The sequence below is a fragment of the Salvelinus sp. IW2-2015 genome, unplaced genomic scaffold (genome assembly GCF_002910315.2).
Source record: "Salvelinus sp. IW2-2015 unplaced genomic scaffold, ASM291031v2 Un_scaffold2531, whole genome shotgun sequence".
NCBI lineage: Eukaryota > Metazoa > Chordata > Actinopteri > Salmoniformes > Salmonidae > Salvelinus > Salvelinus sp. IW2-2015.
The window spans coordinates 49,144-70,522 of record NW_019943844.1 but is presented as its reverse complement, the minus strand read 5'-3'; the positions used below and the strand labels follow the sequence as shown (position 1 = coordinate 70,522).

Sequence of the window (21,379 nt, the reverse complement as noted above, 5' to 3'; positions counted from 1 at the left end):
GGAAAGTGTTGCGGTTCCGGCGGCGTCCTGTGAGCTCTCGCTGGCCCTTGAAAATCCGGGGGAGAGGGTGTAAATCTCACGCCGGGCCGTACCCACATCCGCAGCAGGTCTTCAAGGTGAACAGCCTCTGGCATGTTAAAACAATGTAGGTAAGGGAAGTCGGCAAGTCAGATCCGTAACTTCGGGATAAGGATTGGCTCTAAGGGCTGGGTCGGTCGGGCTGGGGTGCGAAGTTGGGTTCAAGCTGCGGCTGTGGGAGCAGTCGCTCCGTCGCCCTCCTCTCGCCACCGTTGGAAGTTCGTTATGCGGCCCATCTCGCGGTCTCTCGTGCAAAGGGCTGTGTGCGGGGCTTCGTCGGGTGGTGTCTGTTATCTCCCCAGCTACGTCGCTCGCCGGCCCTATTCACGCTGGGTCTCCGGCGGGTTGCATCGGCTGGCGCCTAGCAGCTGACTTAGAACTGGTGCGGACCAGGGGAATGCGACTGTTTAATTAAAACAAAGCATTTCGAAGGCCCGAGGTGGCTGTTGACGTGATGTGATTTCTGCCCAGTGCTCTGAATGTCACAGTGAAGAAATTCAATGAAGCATGAGTAAACGGCAGGAGTAACAATGACTCTCTGAAAGAGTCCTTAGCCTTAGTAAGGGAGATAACGAAGTAGCCTTCTAGCAGGGCTCTTCCAATCCCTCCCTGTATGTCACCTGTTTTCAGGTGTCGCTAACGATGCAAGCCAAACGGGAGTTACCTCGGTACTAGTCCGTACACAAAGAGAGTCCTGCAGATGGTGACGGCTGTTGATCGTTAACGGAAGGCGGTAGTCGGTCCTGGAATATGGGGCTTTCGGTCAAGCATGATAATGTGAGGGCGGTTCCACCAAACTCTATGATTTGCTGCGGGGCTCTTGTAAACAAATTCTGACCCTGACAGGAAGCCAATCAGAGAATGACATCTCGAACGCATCCCTGGCTTTGGCTGGGATGAGGGAGTTAAGTCCTGGGAGAAGGCTGATGAAAGTGTACTACTCGCATCAGTCTGATCACAGAGCGGCTATGGTGAAACATTTAAACACACGTCCCCCGTATACTTAGCTAACTGTAAACCGCAAAGGTTTGAATCGAACGCTGGCTTCGGCTGGACCCGCTAACAGTGGAACACTAAATGGAGATGGAATGTGCTTAGCGGTTATGGACACTGCCAGGTCTCAGGTCTGCCTGGGTGCAGAACTCTACACATTCTATGTGGGAGGAGAGCATGTGGAGATGGCATGTGCCTTACCATTAGCTGACACTACCAGGCCTCAGGCTTGCCTGAGTGCGGGATACCCCACATTGTAGATGGGGAGGTCTCACCCACGCTCACTAAATTCGAAGCGGAGTCTAAATCAGAATCCCCCCTAAACGTAACGATACCGTAGCACCACAGATCTTCGGATGGCCCAGGATAGCCTGCCTCTTTTGGCAGGTGAGTAGAGCCGTTCGTGACGGGGTTGGAGTGCGGCCGGATGAGTTGCCACCCCTCTCCTGATGCGCACAGCATTTTGTGGGAAACCTGGTGCTAAATCACTTGTAGACGACCTGATTCTGGGTCAGGGTTTCGTACGTAGTAGAGCAGCTCACTCGCTGCAATCTATTGAAAGTCAGCCCTCGATCCAAGCTTTTGTTGGGGACGGAAAGCATTTTCCTCCACCATACCCCTTCTTTACTTACAGGTTACCAGGTGCACACAGAAGGGCCAGGGACCAGAGGCCAGACACAGAGTGTGAGAGAGCCCAGGCAGGCAGGTAGAAGGCGTAAGACATTGACATGGGGCTCTGGATAGGTAGGGGGCTAGGTGGTGGTCGCCCATCCGGCCAGGCTCGTCCTCTGGTGGGACTGTGAGTCAGGTTGGGACTCGCTGTGGAAGTCAAAGGGTCACCAGGTGCACGAGGAGGCCTCCATCAAGGCGGTGGGCACTCAGAGTTTGAGCAGGGGCGGCCGGACTTGGGGGCCATGGAGGTTGGAGTGGGGACTTAGTCTCTGAGTGGAAAAACGCGGGCAGGTCACCAGGTGCATAGAGCATGTTTCGGGTTACCAGGTGCACAGGGCCTATTTCAGGTTACCAGGTGCACATGGTTCCTGACAGCGGGAATATGACGTCTTAGTGTCCGGGGAGGGGTGCTTAAGTGTGGGTGTCCCAGTTCGCCTGGTGAGCAAGGTTATGGAGATGGCTGAGCCCCGGCCGTGACGCGGTGATGGGTGATGCCTAGTGAGAGGGGTGTTGACTGGGTAGGGAGAGTAGGTGTGGAGGCCTGGAGGTCTGTAGTTCCAGGGAGTAAGCTATACACTCTCAGACCCAGGGAGAGGGCAGGCAGGCGGGCAGGGAGTGTAGGCCTAGAAGCCTCGAGTCAGAGGTCACCAGGTCAATGGGGGCCTGCCTGGAGTTCAGGAAGGCCCCAGGGAGAAGGCCCAAGTGAATAGGTGTGAGTGACACTGTCCTTCTGGGGAGCAGAGCAGGCAATTAATGTAAAATCGTGTGAGATGAAAATGGACAAACGAAAGGTTATGCTACATATAAGGCTATTCGGTGGATATTCTGAAAGTAGTTTGAGGGTTGTAGGTCACATGGCCAAGGAGCTATTGTTAAAGGAATTTAGATTCCAGTTTATCAACCAATTCAATTAAAACACTCTGCCCATAGATAAGAATTTGTAAGATAATTATCAGCATTAAATGGACAGAAACCAGTCTTAAAATCAATCAATCAATAGCGTTTATTCTCGAGAGTACTGATCATAATACATTTTACATCAGGTTATATAATAAAGATGATGTCATAGGTTTTAATGTCCATCCTCCTCTCGGATACAATGGCAGTACAGTACAGTTCTCATTACTGTCTGCCACCTGTTAAACTATCTACAACCAACCCAAGGTCTTTCCCCTCCCTGGGTAGAGACATCATTCTAGCCTGTCTGAAGATAAACCCATTCTTTCTAACAAGGAACACATAACATTCAACATTATGATTATAATAAGATTCATTCTTACAGTAATATAGTAGTATTCTGTTTAGTTATAATTCTAAGACAAATGTATACATATTTTAGTCATTAAACACAAAAATCCCGTAACAGCTATTGAAATTAGAAAGTTTGAAACATTCATGTCAGATCACCTGAGATGAAAAGTGACCAACTAAAGAGTGTGCAATATAGAAGGGTAGTCAGTAGACATTCTGAACCTTGGTTGGGGACAGTAGGTCTCATGACCAAGGAGCTATTGAAATTCTAAAGTTTACAAAATGAATCAAAAAACGTGTGAGATGAAAATGTACAAACCAATGGGTGTGCAACATAGAAGGATAGTCAGTGGACATTCTGAACCTTGCTTGAGTCTAGTAGGTCACATGACCAAGGAGCTATTGACATTTTAAATGTAAATAAATTCATGTAAAATCGAGTGAGATGAAAATGGACAAACTAAAGGGTGTGCAATGTGTAGGCCCACTGAGTGTACATTCTGAACCTTGTTTGAGTCCAGTAAGTCACATGACCTAGGAGCTATTGAAATTAGAAACATTGAAAAACATTACAAATTAATGTAAAATTGTGTGAGATTAAAATGGACAAACGAAAGGTAGTGCTACATTTAAGGCTACTCAGTGGATATTCTGACAGCAGATTGAGGGTTGTAGGTCACATGACCAGAGAGCTATTGACATTTGAAACAATGAAAAACAGAACAATTCATTTAAAATCACCTGAGATGAAAATGGATGAACTAACGGGTGTGCAATATATAAGGCTAGTGACTGAATGTTCTGAAAGTAGTTTGAGGGTTGTAGGTCACATGACCAAGGAGCTATTGAAATTAGAAACATTGAAAAACATTGAAAATGTATGTGAGAAAATGTATAAATTGTGTGAGATGAAAATGGACAAACAAAAGGTTGTGCTACATATAAGGCTATTCGGTGGATATTCTGAAAGTAGTTTGAAGGTTGTAGGTCATAAGACTAAGAGAAGCTATTGAAATTTGAATCTTTAAAATATTCTCGAAATCTCATGAGATGCAAATGGACAAACAAAAGGGTGAGCAATGTGTAGGCCCACTGAGTGTACATTATAAACCTTGTTTGATGTTAAAATAAAGAAATTAAAATAAATCATTTTAAATAGTGTGAGATGTAAACCGACAAAAAAAAAGTGTGTGCAATGTGTGTCTATGCCATGGAGTTAGCTACAACCCGTTTTGAAGTTTTAGGAGAAATGGTTAAAGAGCTATTGAAATTTGAAAAATGTGATTTGTCACTATGTTGATGGTCCCTAACTGCTGTTGGTGGACGTAAGGAAAACGACAGGCAAATATCTGTTGAATATCCAACATGAATCTGTTTTTACCATCGGTCACAGAGAACACCAGTACCCACGCGCACCTGAAAAACAACGAATGAGCGCTCTAAACAGCTGACTGACAAACGCAAACAATGATAAATCAACGGATAAATCTAATGATTGGAATAAAGGCTATTTTTTATCAAGGACGCATGGCAAACAAATGGCGAAAATTAGGAAGTACAAAGAAAAATCTATGCGTAAAGGAACTCACCTTAGGCCGAAAGTCAGCACTACTGAGTGACAGTGCTGCCACATATAAATAAATGGTTTAAACCATGACAGAGAGGTGAGGGTATTTGTTTCATTTGTAAGCATTTATTTACATATTTACCACTGTAAAACATATTTACCACTACATTTTAAACAAACAGGAGAGTAGGTAATTTGCATAATTTAGAGACCCCCCCAGTAATTCACAACCTTGGTCTCAGCCCTCATGAAAAAATACTACAGAGTTACTACTCAGCAATACTACACAAGATCTACACAACCCTACTGATTTTACTATTTGATTGCTATTGAGATGTGTTGTAAACCAGTAGTGATTTATGTAGTCATTTAAATAGTAAATGTGTGACAAATTGGGACCTTTCATCACTGGTGAACAATGCACATTTCCTATTGAAATCACTATATAATTCTCCCTTAATGACTTCTGTGTAACTTCTGAACTTTTGGGTATTTACTACTTTAAACCTACACATACCTACACAATTCCTACATGTTCACTACTGAATTACTACACAAAGCCTACTGCTTTATGCCTAATGAATTTCTACTGCCATTTGTGCGTGTAGTGTCACTACTGATCACTACTGAATTTCTCCTGATCCTTTTTCATTTCCTAAAAAGTTATATAAACGGCTGAACAACGACATGAAAGTATTCATAAAACTTAAAGGAACTGGTGCCAGCATAAGGGCTAACTATGAAAGACAGGATGACGAAGGACGGAAGAGAATTACATTCAGAATTTTCAAAAACAGTAGCTAGCTAACAACAGCCAACTACTTCCTGTCTTGTCTTTTGTGGTCACGAAAAGCCGGTGTTGTCTGCCTGTAGTGTTTTGACCACTTATTTACTACCAACATCAAGTCATCAAGTAGTACAAATCTTTACCTGTTTACTACAGGAAACACACAAGTTATCTCCTTGTGCTGTCGACTTGGTGGTACTCAATCCCTACTCTCCTCCCTTCCCCCCAGGCAGTGACTCTGCCCCTTTCTATCAGCGATGGGAAGTGGCACCATGTGTGCGTGACGTGGTCGACGAGGGACGGTGAGTGGGAGGCGTACCAGGACGGGGTGAAGAGGGGCTCTGGGGAGAACCTGTCCGCATGGCATCCCATCAAACCTGGAGGGGTCTTCATCCTCGGACAGGAACAGGTAATCTTCAAATTCTTTCAGTTGGTTGTTGAGTGTCTATAAAAGGCTAATGCATTACACAAGACAAGAAAAGTGCACACTAAGCCATTTTCCCTGCGACCTCACTCATTAACCCCCAACAACAAACTGCTCCCCGGGCGCCTATGCAGTGGACGTTGATTGAGGCAGCCCACCACACTTCTCTGATTCAGAGGGGTTGGGTTAAATGCGGAAGCCACATTTCAGTTGAATGCATTCAGTTGTGCAACTGACTAGGTATCCCCTTTCCCTTCCTTCCTTCCCTCCTCAGCACATAAATTCACCTATTATTGACTGAGTCCCTTATCCTACTATAGCCTCCCTTTATGTATCACGCCACGGCTGTCTAGAACTCTAAGGCTATATTTACACAGGCACACCAATTCTGATCTTTTTTTTACCACTAATTGGTCTTTTCAGCTATTTACAATAATTGGGCAAAAGATCAGAATTGGGCTACCAGTGTAAACGCAGCCCAAGCAGAGGGACTGTTGTGCGCTTGCCCTTAACCAACCACAAAAGCAGTCACTTCACTAGCATGGGCTTTCTCTCAGAAACAGTGGTCGTGGTTGGGGTTAAGGTCAGAGTCATTACTGTGTAATCCTCTGACCTCTGAACCCGGACCATGTCTCATTTAGAGCAGCAGATAGGTTTTGTCATATAACGAAGGCAGACTACCACCTACTACTACACACCATACATACAAAGCACAGGAGGTTGGGGAGGACAGGCTCATGGTAATGGCTGGAGCAGAATAGGTGGAATGGTATCAAATACATCAAACACATGGTTTTCATTCGATGCCATTCCATTAGCTCTGTTCCGGACATTATTATGAGCCGTCCTTCCCTCAGCAGCATCCTGTGATCCAAAGCTAGCCACAAACAAACCCCATTATTTAGTTTAAATGCATTTATGGCTCCTTTCTTAAGTCCAAATCCTAACTTTAGAATGAGCCTAACATGACCTTGTCTCTCTCCTCCAGGACACTCTGGGAGGTCGTTTCGACGCCACGCAGGCGTTTATGGGGGACATCTCTGACCTCCAGATGTGGGCTAATGTCCTCACAGCCCATGACATCTACAGCCTGGCCTCCTGCAACAGCCACCTCAGCGGGGACGTCATCACCTGGTCCGAGAACGTGGTGGAGCTCCACGGAGGGGTCACCAAGTACCCATTTGACCCCTGTCACTAAGGGCAACCAACTATTATGACATTACAAATGGATCCATATCACACACATACTTAAAAGTGCTCCTATCGAAGAAGGATTTTTTTCCGATCCAGAGTGACTATGAGATCACACGGGATAGAGGATCCACTCCACTTAATATTACCACCTGACTAAAACTATGCCTTCCTTTTATTCTGAAAGACTGAAGACCTCCATTCCCAGAGACTGTGTTATGACTATTATGGAATTAAAATGTTTTGATAATGAAATGGACTATATATACAGTGCCTTCAGAAAGTATTCATACCCCTGGACTTATTCCACATTTTGTTGTGTTACAGCCTGAATTCTAAATGTATTAAATTATAACAAATGTTCACCCATCTACACATAATACCTCATAATGACAAAGTGAAAACATGTTTTTAGACATTTTTGCAAATGTATAGAAAATAATATACAGAAATAACCATTTACACAAGTATTTACACCCCTGAGTTAATTCTTTGTAGAAGCAACTTTGGTAGTGATTACAGCTATGAGTCTTTCTGGGTAAGTCTCTAAGAGCTTTCCAGACCTGGATTGCGCAATATTTTACAATTCTTCAAGCTTTGTCAAATTGGTTGTTGATCATAGACAACCATTTTCAGGTCTTACCATAGATTTTCAAGTAGAGTTAAGTCAAAACCATAACTTGACCACTCAGGAACATTCACATCTGCTTGGTAAGCAACTCCAGTGTAGATTTGGTCTTGTGTTTTAGGTTATTGTCCTGCTGAAATGTGAATTAACCTCCCAGTGTCTGTTGGAAAGCAGACTGAAACAAGTTTTCCTCTAGGATTTTGCCTGTGCTTAGATCTATTCCATTTATTTTTAATCCTGAAAAACTCCCCAGTCCTTAACGATTACAAGCATACCCATAACATGATGCAGCCACCCCTGTGCTTGAAAATATGGAGAGTGGTACTCAGTAATGTTCTGTATTGGATTTGCTCCAAACATAACACTTTATATTCAGGACAACAAGTTAATTGCTTTGCAACATTTTTTGCAGTATTACTTTAGTGCCGTGTTCCAAAGAGTTTGGAATGTTTGGAATATCTGTATTCTGTACAGGCTTCCTTCTTTTCACTGTCAATTAGATTTGCATTGTGGTGTAACTACAATGTTGTTGATCCATCCTCAATTTTCTCCTGTCACAGCCAAATTCACTGCTTAACTGTGAGGGACCTTACAGATAATTGTTTGTGTCGGGAACAGAGATGCGGTAGTCATTTAAACAATAATGTTAAACACTTTTATTGCACACAATAAAGTCCATGCAACTTATGTGACTTTTTAAGCAAAATTGTACTCCTGAACTTATTTTAACTTGCCATAACAAAGGGGTTGACTATTTATTGACTTAAGACATTTCAGATTTTCATTTTTTATTAATTTGACATTATTGGGTATTGTGTGTAGGCCAGTGACAAAAAATCTAAATGTAATCAATGTTTTATTCAGGCTGTAACACAACAAATGTAGAATAAGTCAAGTGGTGTGAATACTTTCTGAAGGCACTGTATATGTATCTATTTTTCTAGCTTCTATTTGACCCTTTATTAGTGTTACTAAAATGTTACTGCTGTTTTAATGTCACAACAAGGATAATATGACATATTGTCATATAGTTGATAAAGATCAKTAGATATTGTTGTTATAGTACACATCCTTATAGTGGGACGGTATAATTGACTTTGAAAGTGGTTACATAAGTAGGAGAGAGTGAGGTTGACCAATGGATTCTCTTTGAAAGAAGATTCATTGAAACATACAGCTACTATACCAAAGAAACCAAAGAAAAGTTAGGCTAATTCATTTGTTTAGTCTTTAAATTTTTTCCCCTGTTTTCCTGTGATATAAGTACATTAAGTACATTTTCTTAAAGCCGGAGTCCTTAGTTGTTACATCCATTTTTGGACTTATAAATTAATGATATATACCCATTGATTCTTGAAGAATATAACTTAGAAATGAATCATGAGCTTAGTTCAAATGTCATACCATATCAGAACCCAAAATATAAGCTTGTTTTACTCTAATATTTGTAAACAATGTAAATGTAAACGAACACTGTATAGCCTCCAAACATTAAAACTGATAATGTTGATGTCATGGGTGGTCAGTCTTTGCATCCACAGCTCTGTCTATGAATTTAAGAGTGGTTACATTTCTCCAGGCCCATATCTCAGCTTTATACCAAAACAGAGGTGGGGTGACCTTTGTTATTGTTTCAATTCAGGATTCTAGCTTTGTGTTATTGTTTTGATTTCAGAAAAATGTTTCAATGATTTACCTGAGACATGAATTCCCAGCAAAGAAATGTGCTTTATGAGTCTTTATATGTATACTGAACAAAAATATAAATGCAACATGCAACAATTTCAAAGATTTTACTGAGTTACAGTGTATATAAGGAAGTCAGTCAATTGAAATAAATTCATTACGCTCTAATCTATGGATTTCACATGACTGAGCAGGGGCGCAGGGACTTGGGAGTCAGGTCCGCCCACTGGGGAGCCAAGCACAGCCAATCAGAATGAGTTTTTCCCCACAAAAGGGCTTTATTTCAGACAGAAATACTCCTCAGCCCTCAGCGACTTATGGTAGAGAAACTAACATTAAATTCTCTGGCAACAGCTCTGTTGGACATTCCTGCAGTCAGCATGCCAATTGCATGCTCCCTCAAAACTTGAGACATCTGTGGCATTGTGTTGTGACAAAACTGTACATTTTAGAGTGGCCTTTTATTGTCCCCAGCACAAGGTGCACCTGTGTAATGATCATGCTGTTTAATCAACTTCTTGATATGCCACACCTGTCAGGTGGATGGATTATCTTGGCAAAGGAGAAATGCTCACTAACAGGAATGTAAACAAATTTGTGTACAAAATTTGAGAAAAATAAGCTTTTTGTGCGTATGGAACATTTCTGGGATCTTTTATTTCAGCTCATGAAACATGGGACCAACACTTTACATGTTGAGTTCATAGTTTTGTTCAGTATACATACAACACATTTTAAAGCTTGATTTAATGTATTATGAATTATGCTACGTAGGGGAGTGAAAATGTAAGGGAGTTACCCCACATTTCTCTTTACCTCTCTTTTTAATGTAGGAGTCAAGTTTCACCCCTAGACCAAGAATCAGACAAGCAACAGATTTACGARTTAATTTACAATGCACTTTGTATTTAGCAGGTAAGAACGTTCCATTGAAATTGAGTTCTTGTTATTTAGTGATATTGAACAGAAGTGTGTGTTCATTTGTACTACTTTATTTGTCAATGTATGTACCTTTTTATTTGAAATCGTGTTGTTGTTTGATGGCCAAATTTARAAAACATTTCTCAAATTCCTTTTTTATTCAAATGTTATATTAGGCTAATATAACATTTGCTGTAATAGCATTGTYGCTTTGGAAATGTTTGATCTGGCTGTGTTTCTATCAGTAGACGTTGTCTGTGTGAATACTGCACACTTATCAGAAACGATTTGATACTATTTGTAAATAAAAACCTTGATGTTTCTGTTTATTTACTAATCAATTTATGTTCTTGAATCCCATTCTGACCTCAGACTGCACCTGATGTCTTGTTTGACCTGTCTGCTTTCCTCACTGCTGATAGCCTGCTACTAACACCCATCACACACAAACAATCTCTCAGCAACCCAATGTGGCCACACTACAGTACCCACAGGTCACCACATCAGGGCAGGCAGCACTAGAGATGGGGTGGCCTATACCAGTGGAGGGCTGCTGAGGGGAGGATGGCTCATAATAATGGCTGGAACGGAGCGAATGGAATGGTATCAAACTATGTGTTTGATGTGTTTGATACTAGTCTACTCATGCCGCTCCAGCCATTACAACAAGTCCGTCCTCCCAAATTAAGGTGCCACCAATCTCCTGTGACCTATACAGTGGAGATTTGCTTGATTGACCCCATTTTACCTTGTTATCCATGATGGTATGCACGCACTCACAGCTCAGGTGTGAACTTAGACCACACATTTAAGCCTGAAGATCTTGCTCCACGTAATGCAGGTGTCAAACTCATTCCATGGAGGGCCTAATGTCTGCGGGTTTTTGTTTTTTCCTTTCAATTAAGTCTTAGACAACAGGGTGAGGGGAAGTTCCTTACTAATTAGTGACCTTAATTCATCAATCAAGTACAAGAGAGGAGTGAAAACCCGCAGACACTTGGCCCTCCGTGGAATGATTTTGACACGTGCCCTAATGTCTCTTCCTGCCCTTCCTTGTTGGAACATGCAATCTCCTTTGAGTACCAGCATCACTCAGGAGATAGGCCAGACTGTCCCAGTCACTGATTCCTAAACGGTGGGTCAAGACCCAATTGGGCCATGGCCAGCTTGTCATGGGTCATGGCTGGATTTGGTCTGGGTTGTAGGGTTGTCTATATTTGGTGGGTCACACCATAGATTTAGATCAACCTCGCATCATTGAATCTGTCCCATTACGTCTGTGAGAGCATGGACAGCGCCATTGAAGCCATCTCCATTTTGAAGCAGTCCATTTTCTTCTGCCTATTGGCAAACAAACTGAGTGTCCACACTGCCACCTGTACTGTGTTGTTAAAACAGATATAAAGCCAAGGTTGGCGATTTACTGTCACCTGCAGTTATGGAATGCTTGCTCACGAGTATAATTCATTGGCTGATCCCACCTGATTACCCAGATGGAATCATGTGATCCTTCCTTAACCCATAGAAAGTCCCACCCAGTTGACTACTTCAAAATGGTGCCGCCCATGCTAAAACGACCTTTTGGGCCCTAGTCATTCTCTATGGGTCACGCAAACACTTGGGCTATAAGTGGGTAACAATTGGGGTTGCAAAATTCCAGGAACTTTCAATAAATTCCTTGGTTTTCCACAAATCCTGGGTGGATTTCCTGCTTATAATGGGAAATCTCCAACTGGAATTTTGGGAAAACCAGGGAATTTATTGAAAGTTCCCAGAATTTTGCAACCCTAGTCACAATGGAAAAAAAGGTCTGGGGAATACCGTTCACTGTAACAAAAACATTTAGAATTTGATCTGCCGACATCTGTAAACTAAGTCAAATAATAATCACTCAAACACACAGGAGTATTGTCTCAGTTCACTTTTTATTGTTTCACAACAGTTGACTGGCACCCGTGTACCGTGGTTTTGTTTTTGCTACATATAGCACAGATGACCTATCCATCTTTAAATTGCTGTAAAACAAAAATAAATAAATACTAAATCAAACACTATCCCAGGAAGTAGTGGTGGTGGGGTCTGGGGGACAGAAGTAGTTTTGTTGGGGTCTGGGGGACAGAAGTATTAATTTAGTGTCCTTTCTCACAAAAGTATGTCTCTTTGTTGAGTTGGAACAGTGTGACATCCCAACTCCATTTTGGCAACTTTGCACTTCAAGAATACCCAGATAGGTCTACTGTGATTCAGTATCGTGTAGTGTACAGCAGCCCTGCCTGTAGGTTGGCTCACTGCTGTGTGTCTGTCACACCAAACACTCAGAGAATAACTAGAGAAGACTAAGAGATCATTTTTTTGTACCTAGACTTTCCTATGTAAACAACATTTAGTAAAACTTCTGTAGTTGTCAGAGCTYGAAGTGATCAAAATATGGATTTGTAAAGCCTTCATCACAACCAGTGAGGATGATGCAGGACAGCCTGGCCACCACTGGAGGCTACTACAGATGCAGTTAGTATTGCCAATCTAAAAGGTACAGCTCTTTAAAGCCTGTATAATGCTTAAATATTGATAAAGTGCAGCAGACAATCCTAATTCTGCATTTTCCATATTCAGTCTAATGAAARGTTAATCCAAWGACAAACAACTAATGKAAATATCTACGAGTCAATCCAGGCATAATGTATCATTAGACATGTATCCTTAACATTGTTATTCATTCAATACATTTGAATATTTCAGCWATTACATAATATTGAAAGATATATTAGTGCTCCATGTTTGTTGTCCTTTTCAATTCAATCACATTAAGAGGAATCMGATGCCTTTTCCTGGCTTGACTGATGATTCAACTTCAGAACCATCATTTCAGTTCTCATATTAGACAGGRCGTTTCAGACTTATCATAGGGTGATGTCCCAATAACCACCCATAGCTTGCTTTCCTTTTAGATCACAGATCTGACAGGATTGGATGGGCATCAGTATGAAGGACACCTATCCAGCCCTTTCACATATCCATGTTGGTTATGGTTGAAAGAAAGCCATTACAGGCGTCTGGGACACATGTTTGTGCTTCAGTGAGCCTCATTCATTCAGGCTCTTAGAGGGTAATAGAAGTTCCTTCCGGACGGTGCAACATTATCAACAGTACAGATAGAAATAGAATGCATAGAACTGACAAGATTCCCTGTTCCATACCACACAGAACCATGCCTGTTCTATACTAAACATTTATATCCAAAATGTTTTGTGATGTCATCACTCTCCTGTCCTGAATAATCTAAATGTTCCAATTGGAGGTTGATTCTATTGTGTCAACAGGGAACACTAACAATCTTTCTCAAATGCAAACGCCAAAACTAAACAACGGAATCAGTCTGGTTCCATCTGTGTGTAATGGAGAGATTAACCTCTCATCTCCCACATGCAGTTCCACATAGCATCTTACAAAACAAAAAATGAAACAAACAATAAACAATAAATTAAATCTGTGTGTTTGTAACAATATCTAACAAGTATTTTACAAAAAAAAAAGTATAAACATTGTAATAAGCTGCCGCTTGTAATTTTAAAACCCACTGTAGCGTATTATATGAGGTGGGTCTAACAGTTTAACGTGTCTGTCATGGAGGGAGTTTATTAACAGTCTGTGTGAAGGAAAACACCAGGGTCATTGACAATGAGTCGTCCTTTATGTTCATGCCAATTGTTGCCTTATTGGTCAGTTTCTGGGAACATTTCCCGGTTGATCCATAACAAATTTAACAATGAATGACATTTTGTTATGGTCTAAGGCTAAGCAGTAAGGCCAGCGTCATCTCCTTCAGAGGCTACAGTATTAAAGTGGGACTTTGATAATGCTGCATAGAGACATGCTAACCTGGAGCCAAGAAGTTAGAGTACACACAGCAGACAACTAGGGCTGCATCTTACAGGTAAAGTGGCTTCCTCAGCCGCCGGGCATTCTGTCCTCACACAGTGACCGGTAAAACTGGACGTTGGAAACACACTGGTCCGTTGCCCCAATGTTAGATCAGTTACAGATGGGAGGAAGTCACTTCAGACTGATGAGTTGCAGCCTGTTTGTGATGGAAGGTTCGTTGCCCTGCTTGCTACCCTGAATAAAATACATATTTATTTCACAGTTCACTTCAACGTCACGGAAAAGAAGTGAGGAGGAGAGGTGTAGGACGGAAGGGGGCTTTGAGTGAGTCAACTAACTGTGCAGTATGTAGGGTAGTAGTGGACACTTCGTAGTGTGGTAGGTACAGATCAGAAGCTAGCAGCAACAGACAGTAGTGGATGAGTGGTGAACTCCTGAACTGCCGTTTTGTGCTGGCCAGTCTCTTAAACAGGATAGCAACAAGTCCTCCTCACAAAGAAAGAAAGAGGGGAAAAGTGAGGAATGGAATGAATCTAGGGAGGAAGAAAAGGCTTGTGTCCCATGTTGGAATGAGAGATGAAGAGGGTGGAGGAGGGATGAGGAGAGAGGAAGAAGGGAATGTTCTACGGTTGTTCCTCATTCTTCTTTAAAGATATGCGTTTCTTCCTGGCAGCCAGCATCTCATAGAAGGGGTCCACGCTGACCGCAGAGCTGGAGAGAGGGATGGAAGAAACAGAATAGAAGAATGTGCATTTCTAAATGTATCCATCATACACCCTACTCTCCCTTCATGCCTGCCTCCCTCCCTACGTACTTGATGTGGTGATCCATTCGTCTTTTCCTCAGGTGTGGGGGCAGAGATGCGGTACCACGTTGTGGTTCCCCAACCACTCTGCCGTCTGCCTCCGCTTTACAGGCCTTGATCAGCTGACCACGGTTGTTGGGGATGTACAGCTCAAAGCAGTTCTGGGAGGGAAGAGCAGGAGTCAGGAGAAATGGTGCAGTGATCATGTCCTATGTTGACATTCTAAATGTATTGATAAGACTCACAGGTTTCCTGGGCAAAACCTCCGGATACTCAGGTTCTCTAGGGGAATGATACCTCTGGGCTCCTTATCCTGACACACAAATTATACACACTGTAGTACAGAACATGATCCACGTTCAATTTTGTTTATATTCTCTCCTGTACTGATTACATTTCCATCACATTGCTCTACAGTGGCACTTGAGCATATAATGTTGACTTACTGTAGTATACTCAAAGTAGTAAAGGCAGTTGTCTGTGAGAATGAACCATCTTCTTTTCCAGGTCTTCACCCGTCCTCCTGAAATACAAACAGACCAATAGAGGCATGAGACAGGGTGTATCTGGAGGTTAGCAGAATACCAACTGGACTGGAGAAATTCATTCCATTGACTGCTCCACATACTGAAGTAAATATTCCATTACTACACATCACCTTCAGGATATTACAGCTATTCAGACGGCTTGTATAGCCTTACTGTCCAATGTTACTGTGCCTTTGTATGGCATATCATCTCACACGGTAATATGTGACACCTAATGTTTGTCAAAGGCATATGTGGACAATAACTTTTCTTCTATACTGCCGGTTGGCCGTTTTGGTTCCATAGAGAATGATATTGTCTCTCATGGACCCATTCTCCCAGTACATACTCCTGAGAAACAGCGCAGCAGCAGAGTGTGGAAATCACAGGGAGAAGCAGAGACAACAGGACCAGAGGTTTCGGAGGGAGGGAGAAGACGGCAGAGATATTAGTGACAAACAGATCACAGACCCCACCATGCAAGAGAAGACGGTTCAGACTGCCATGATGCAAAGAGTGAGTACTGAGGGAAGCTCCATGTAGAAGTCGCTCATAGACACAATATCTAGGATCAGTTTACTGTGGCCAATCCTAACTTAACATAGTGGAGAAACACAAACGATCTTATTGAGAATCCAAGGGCAGCTCCCTCAGATTGGACAATTCTGTCTATTTACCATCATGCAATGGCAGTCTTAAGATCAATAACATGGACGATGTTTTAGGCAACATTGCTGGACAACAAGTCTGGCAATATTCCTAGAACATTGGCGGTGTATCATTATCTTTAGTGTAAACCTGAGAGGAGAAGGAAGCAGGCAATAACAGCACAAAGCCTTAGGAGAAGAGCACACAAGTTTACGCTCACTATCCAAAAACCCTGGGGCGATCAGGAGGTTACAGACATTACAGAAGTTAATATGTTTTAAGCCATCCAAATAATCCATATTTGGTTTTGAAACTACCTTGAGGTGATCGGCAGAGAGAAGCGCAGTACCCCCTCCACCACCCGGCGTTGCCACGGCCACCTCACCTAGTTTGAGGAGCCAGCCCTCTCTGTCGGGGTTGAAGAAGGTGTGTGTCAGGTCGTTCCCATCATCTCGGGATCTTGAAGGCTCGTTCTTGATGCTGTCATAAAGATTCTGTGGTAGACAGAAACATTCAGAGGGGTTGGGTTAAATGCGAAAGACAGTTTCGTTGAATGCATATTGCATGATTATCCTTTCTTTCCATTGAGAGACAAACAGCAGGGAGATTCACTATAACAACTGATATTTTATCTGAACTAGAGCTTCATTCTGAACCCCTCCAAACTGATGAAAAAAGATGAACAATCACTCAGTCAAGAGCCAACGACACCTCACTTCCACAGAACTCCCCTAGCCCCTCCCAATGCTCCTAGGTTCCCCTCCCTCACTCACTCTGAGCAGGTCCTCTGGCAGGTCTCCACCCCTCGTTGATGCCTCTGTTCATGGAGATGAAGCGGTCCAATCCAGGCTTGTCTCTCACGTTGGGGTTGTGGAGGCTGGTGTTCAGCATGATGATAGCAAACGACAGCACATAGCACGTATCTGAGGAGAGAGCGGAAGATAGGAGAGAAGTGGCTAATAGACCTCGGTGTATAAACGACGGTAAGTGGGTGTACCAGTGCTCTGAAAGACCCAGGGTTGCAGTGACAGTATCTCTGGGCAAAGGCCTCCATCATCCTGTCAATCTTCTGAGCCTCGCCAGGCAGACGGAAACTCCACAGGAACTGCCTGCAGGGGTCAACCAAAGGTCAGAGGTCAAAAGGTCAGAGAGAGAGCACTGGCTGCCATGGTAACAAAGATGCTGATGTAGTGTTTTTATCCTCTAGAATTTGAAATTGATGTACTGTTTTTTATTAAATGTCAGAGCTTATCATAGAGGACACCCCAGCTTACCGAGAGCCTGGACCAGGTTGAGATCAGTGAACTCATGAAGGTCAACAAAGCCTGCAGAACCTTGAGATTAAAGTCCTCCCTACAGGAGAGAAGAGGAACGTAGACTTCTGATGCTGTTCAGCCCAACAATAACAAGAAAAAATAGCAGTGGAGAGAGGGAATGGTTACCTCTCTCCCAGGTAGTCTCCTATAGCAGTCTTGTGAGTCCCTCTCCTTTGTACAGGAACTGGGCAACATCCTCTTGAGTGTGTCTGAGCAACTCATCCACCAGGAACACAATACCCTACACACACAACACACACACGAGAGAGAGGGTAATCTACAATCAAAAGAGAGTAAACGCTCAAGAGGTTGATGAGAAGACAGACAGTAAAAGAGAGGGGTTGGGGGGGGCGGGGGGTGTAGAGTGAAGCTGATCAGATTTATGTATCCATTCCATGTCCCCTTTTCACCTTTTTGGGGTCCATGTTAAACTTCTTCCTTCCCATGGCCACATGCCTGTTCTTCTGTAGAGTTTTACTGCAGGGAGGAAAGACAAGGAGTGGATCTCATTCAACACAATACCTCTCCATCAATTATACATACAGTTAGAGGGTAATGGAGGGGACAGAGTGGGGAAGTCACACTAAAATAGCTCTTAGAAATGCTAAATTGACTGAAYACACAATCTCATTTGCAGCTATGACCTGGGGAAGTTGCCYMGGAGAGGAGAATAGTCGAAGAAGCCAATAGGAAGCTATATATTTTTWKKWWAAKRTWAAAAGTGAAATTMCCATAGATGCAATATTGAGTAAATGCAGAGGTAACCTGAATGCATAGGAAGTTATTTTGGGAAACACYGCTGTCACATGGACTCTCTCTAATCATCCCATTATAATTCAACTTCAGATACACCAGGGGGGAGGGACTGTGCTACACACTGAATAATGGAACTGAAATATTCAGGGGAACAATCTGTGTGTTTTTCTCACCTGCCCTCTGTGCTGGTCTCCAGTCCCTCCACCTCTATGATGGCCTCTCTGAGCTCATCTCTGAGCCTCTGGATCTCCTGCAGCAGAGCTCCCTTCCTCCGACGGATGTCCTCCAGCTCAGAGCGCTCCTCTGGACTCAGGTCTACCGGGACTGTAGGAAAGGAGGGAGAAGAGGGGTGAGAGAATAAAGAGATGGATGGGGATAGAAAAACAGGGAGCATGGAAATGGGAGAGAATGGGAAAATGGTGGGGACAGAGAGAACTAAGTTAAAATTGACCTGAAACATGACAGTATTCAAAGTCTGTTTGCTACTGTGCATTTCCAAGATGCTTTGAGTTTCTTACTGAAAACAATAAGAAGTTTGAGTAAAAAKCATGTTTTCCAAAACACAAAACTAGTCATATCCAATCCCATGTTCCAAACCATTGTTCAATTTCCRCTGTCTCTCCCCTCTCTATTCTTGCTTGTTTCTCCACTCACTGACCTGTACCTAATTCCTCCATTTCYCTTGTCTAGTCAAATGGAAACGTGTGGAAAATCAGGCGGTTGATGACGTGCTTCTCATTGCAGCCTTGATATACTGGAGCACTCAACCTTACAGCCTATTCATCGATAAAGAAAAGTTCAGAGCTCAGAAAACCAACTAGTCTTGCACAGAAGTAGCCTATCCACACGGAACAGAAGTACTGTAGATAAGAAAAACAAGTTCAAAATCAAATAAGCCGAAAAACTGGCTGCAGGGCTTTCACTCTGAAACATTCCATGGAATCCTGACAATCTCTAATGTGACAGTGGGAGTGGTTAGACATGACAAATACTAGTTGGGGACAGAGATAAGAGATCTGCATAAAACAAATATGTTTACTGTTGGTGCTGCATATGTGAACTATGCAGGACAATTTGTTTTAAAAAAAGTATTAATTCCAAATGACACTTCTCTCTAGCTACTGTCAATCTTCAGATGTTTTCAACTAAAGTAACTAAATGGATTAGGTGTGTTATCAGTGCTGCGCTGATTTTTGTAGCTTCTTCGCTCAGAGGATAGATTTTTTTRCTAACACAGCACTAACACACCTGTTTAGACTAATTATCAAGCCACTATCTAATTAGTTGTATCAGGTCAGGTGTGTTAGTGCTGGAACAACGATGTGCTGTCCTTTGGGTCCCCAGCCTGGACTGGAGTTCAAAAATAGAGGCGACAGTATTGCTGCAAACCACAGTACTACCTCGGTAGAGTGACCAGGCCGCGATCAGGTTCATGTGTTTAGGATGCTAAATGACATCTGCAAGTCAACAACAACCCCGTTACCCCGCCCCTCAGAATGAGGTGAATAACTAACGAACTAGCTAAGTTATTCAATGTTTTGATTATTGACGGACAGTGGGTAGGTTTAACATGAAATAGTAACTAATACGTAATGAATAACGTTAGCTAGCTATTTGGATGAGTGGTCAAACTACAAATAGTTAACTACAACTAGTTACCCAGTAAGCCTAAAAAGAGTTAGCTAGTTTGCTAACTAGCGAGCTAACGGTAGCCAGTACTGTTTTATTAGTTTACGTTGACTGCGGTTGTATGGGACTCTCATATGAGAAACATTGTATAACAAACAAAGATGACAACCATGCAGTACATTATAATGCAGACAACGTTAATATTGTTTAGTGACAACTATGCTCTAATTGTGTAGTGAAATACCTGCTGTTATAACTAGCTGGCTAGCTGAGTGTGTTATAAGCGAAGCGTTAGCGTAGAAATACTTACTGTAGTCCAGGTCATCCATTTTTGGCGCTTTGCTTTTAGGCATAAATATTTCAGAGTCGACTGTCATTCAATAAATGAAAAAGTAATGGATATATATGAAAATATATCCTCCAAATAAAAAGGAAATAAATAAATAACCAGCCTTGCGTACCGAAACCTGGGGCACAGACAAAGGAGGTGGTGGTACAGGAAGTGACGCAAACTTTTTGTTATAAATAAACACGTCCTCACTTTCGCCATTTTGTAAGGAACTTTTGAACCCAGAAAGAAGCCACACAACCAAAGACACGATAACAAGCCACTTTCATTGTACACAACATCTGAGGTTGTTTTGGCCAATATAGTAGAACTTGGTTTCTTTCCCATAACTGCCTGGAAAAGGGTTACTGTATGTTTTTATTAAAGGTTCAAGCAGCCGTTATTCTCAATATCAAATCATTCCTGGGTAATAATTTAAATCAAATCAAATTTTATTGGTCACATACACATTTGTAGCAGATTTTATTGGAGTCGGCGTGCCAGCTCAACAGTGCAGTAGTATCTAACAATCTCAACAATACACACAAATCTAAAGTAAAATAATGAATTAAGAAATATATAATATTTGATGAGCAATGTGGAGTGGCATTGACTAAAATACAGTAGAATAGAATACAGTATATACATATGAGATTAGTATATTAAGTACCTTTACTGTGATCATCAAGTTTACTTAATCATCAAGTTTGCGGACGACACTACATGTGGTAGGCTTGATTATCAACAACGACGAGACGGCCTACAGGAGGAGGTGAGGGCCCTTGGAGTGTGGTGTCAGGAAAATAACCTCACACTCAACGTCAACAAAACAAAGGAGATGATTGTGGACTTCAGGAAACAGCAGAGGGAGCACCCCCCTATCCACATCGACGGGACAGTAGTGGAGAAGGTGGAAAGTTTTAAGTTCCTCGGTGAACACATCACGGAACAAACTGAATTGGTCCACCCACACAGACAGCGTTTGTGAAGAAGGCGCAGCGGCGCTTCTTCAACCTCAGGAGGCTGAAAGAATTCGGCTTGTCACAAAAGCACTCACAAACTTCTACAGATGCACAATCTAGAGCATCTGTCGGCTGTATCACCGCCTGGTACGGCAACTGCTCCGCCCACAACCGTAAGGCTCTCCAGAGGGTAGTGAGGTCTGCACAACGCATCACCGGGGCAAACTACCTGCCTCCAGGACACCTACACCACCCGATGTCACAGGAAGGCCATAAAGATCATCAAGGACAACAACCACCCGAGCCACTGCCTGTTCACCCGCTATCA

The 21,379-nt window shown here is 42.6% G+C and overlaps 1 protein-coding gene, 2 long non-coding RNA genes and 1 pseudogene across 3 annotated transcripts in view; 1 reads left to right on the top strand and 3 right to left on the bottom strand.

The window, feature by feature from the left end:
• Positions 1 to 9,101, top strand: part of LOC112074186 (neuronal pentraxin-1) — a 28,670-nt gene extending 19,569 nt beyond the window's left edge. The window contains exons 4-5 of the mRNA XM_024141396.2: positions 5,578 to 5,757; positions 6,761 to 9,101. Of these exons, the coding sequence (XP_023997164.1) occupies positions 5,578 to 5,757; positions 6,761 to 6,970 (390 nt within the window). The 3' untranslated portion in view covers positions 6,971 to 9,101. The remainder of the gene's footprint in view (positions 1 to 5,577; positions 5,758 to 6,760) is intronic.
• A 4,603-nt stretch (positions 9,102 to 13,704) lies between these two features.
• Positions 13,705 to 14,945, bottom strand: LOC139022620 (uncharacterized). The gene is made up of 3 exons (XR_011476921.1): positions 14,895 to 14,945; positions 14,131 to 14,791; positions 13,705 to 13,756 (listed from the first exon to the last, which is right to left on the bottom strand). It is a non-coding gene; the product is annotated as an uncharacterized lncRNA (long non-coding RNA).
• Positions 14,946 to 14,980: 35 nt separating this feature from the next.
• On the bottom strand, positions 14,981 to 16,534 carry LOC139022521 (uncharacterized). The gene is made up of 3 exons (XR_011476920.1): positions 16,446 to 16,534; positions 15,332 to 15,408; positions 14,981 to 15,198 (listed from the first exon to the last, which is right to left on the bottom strand). It is a non-coding gene; the product is annotated as an uncharacterized lncRNA (long non-coding RNA).
• A 777-nt stretch (positions 16,535 to 17,311) lies between these two features.
• On the bottom strand, positions 17,312 to 19,514 carry LOC112074185 (cytohesin-2-like; annotated as a pseudogene).
• Between the last annotated feature and the right edge of the window lie 1,865 nt (positions 19,515 to 21,379).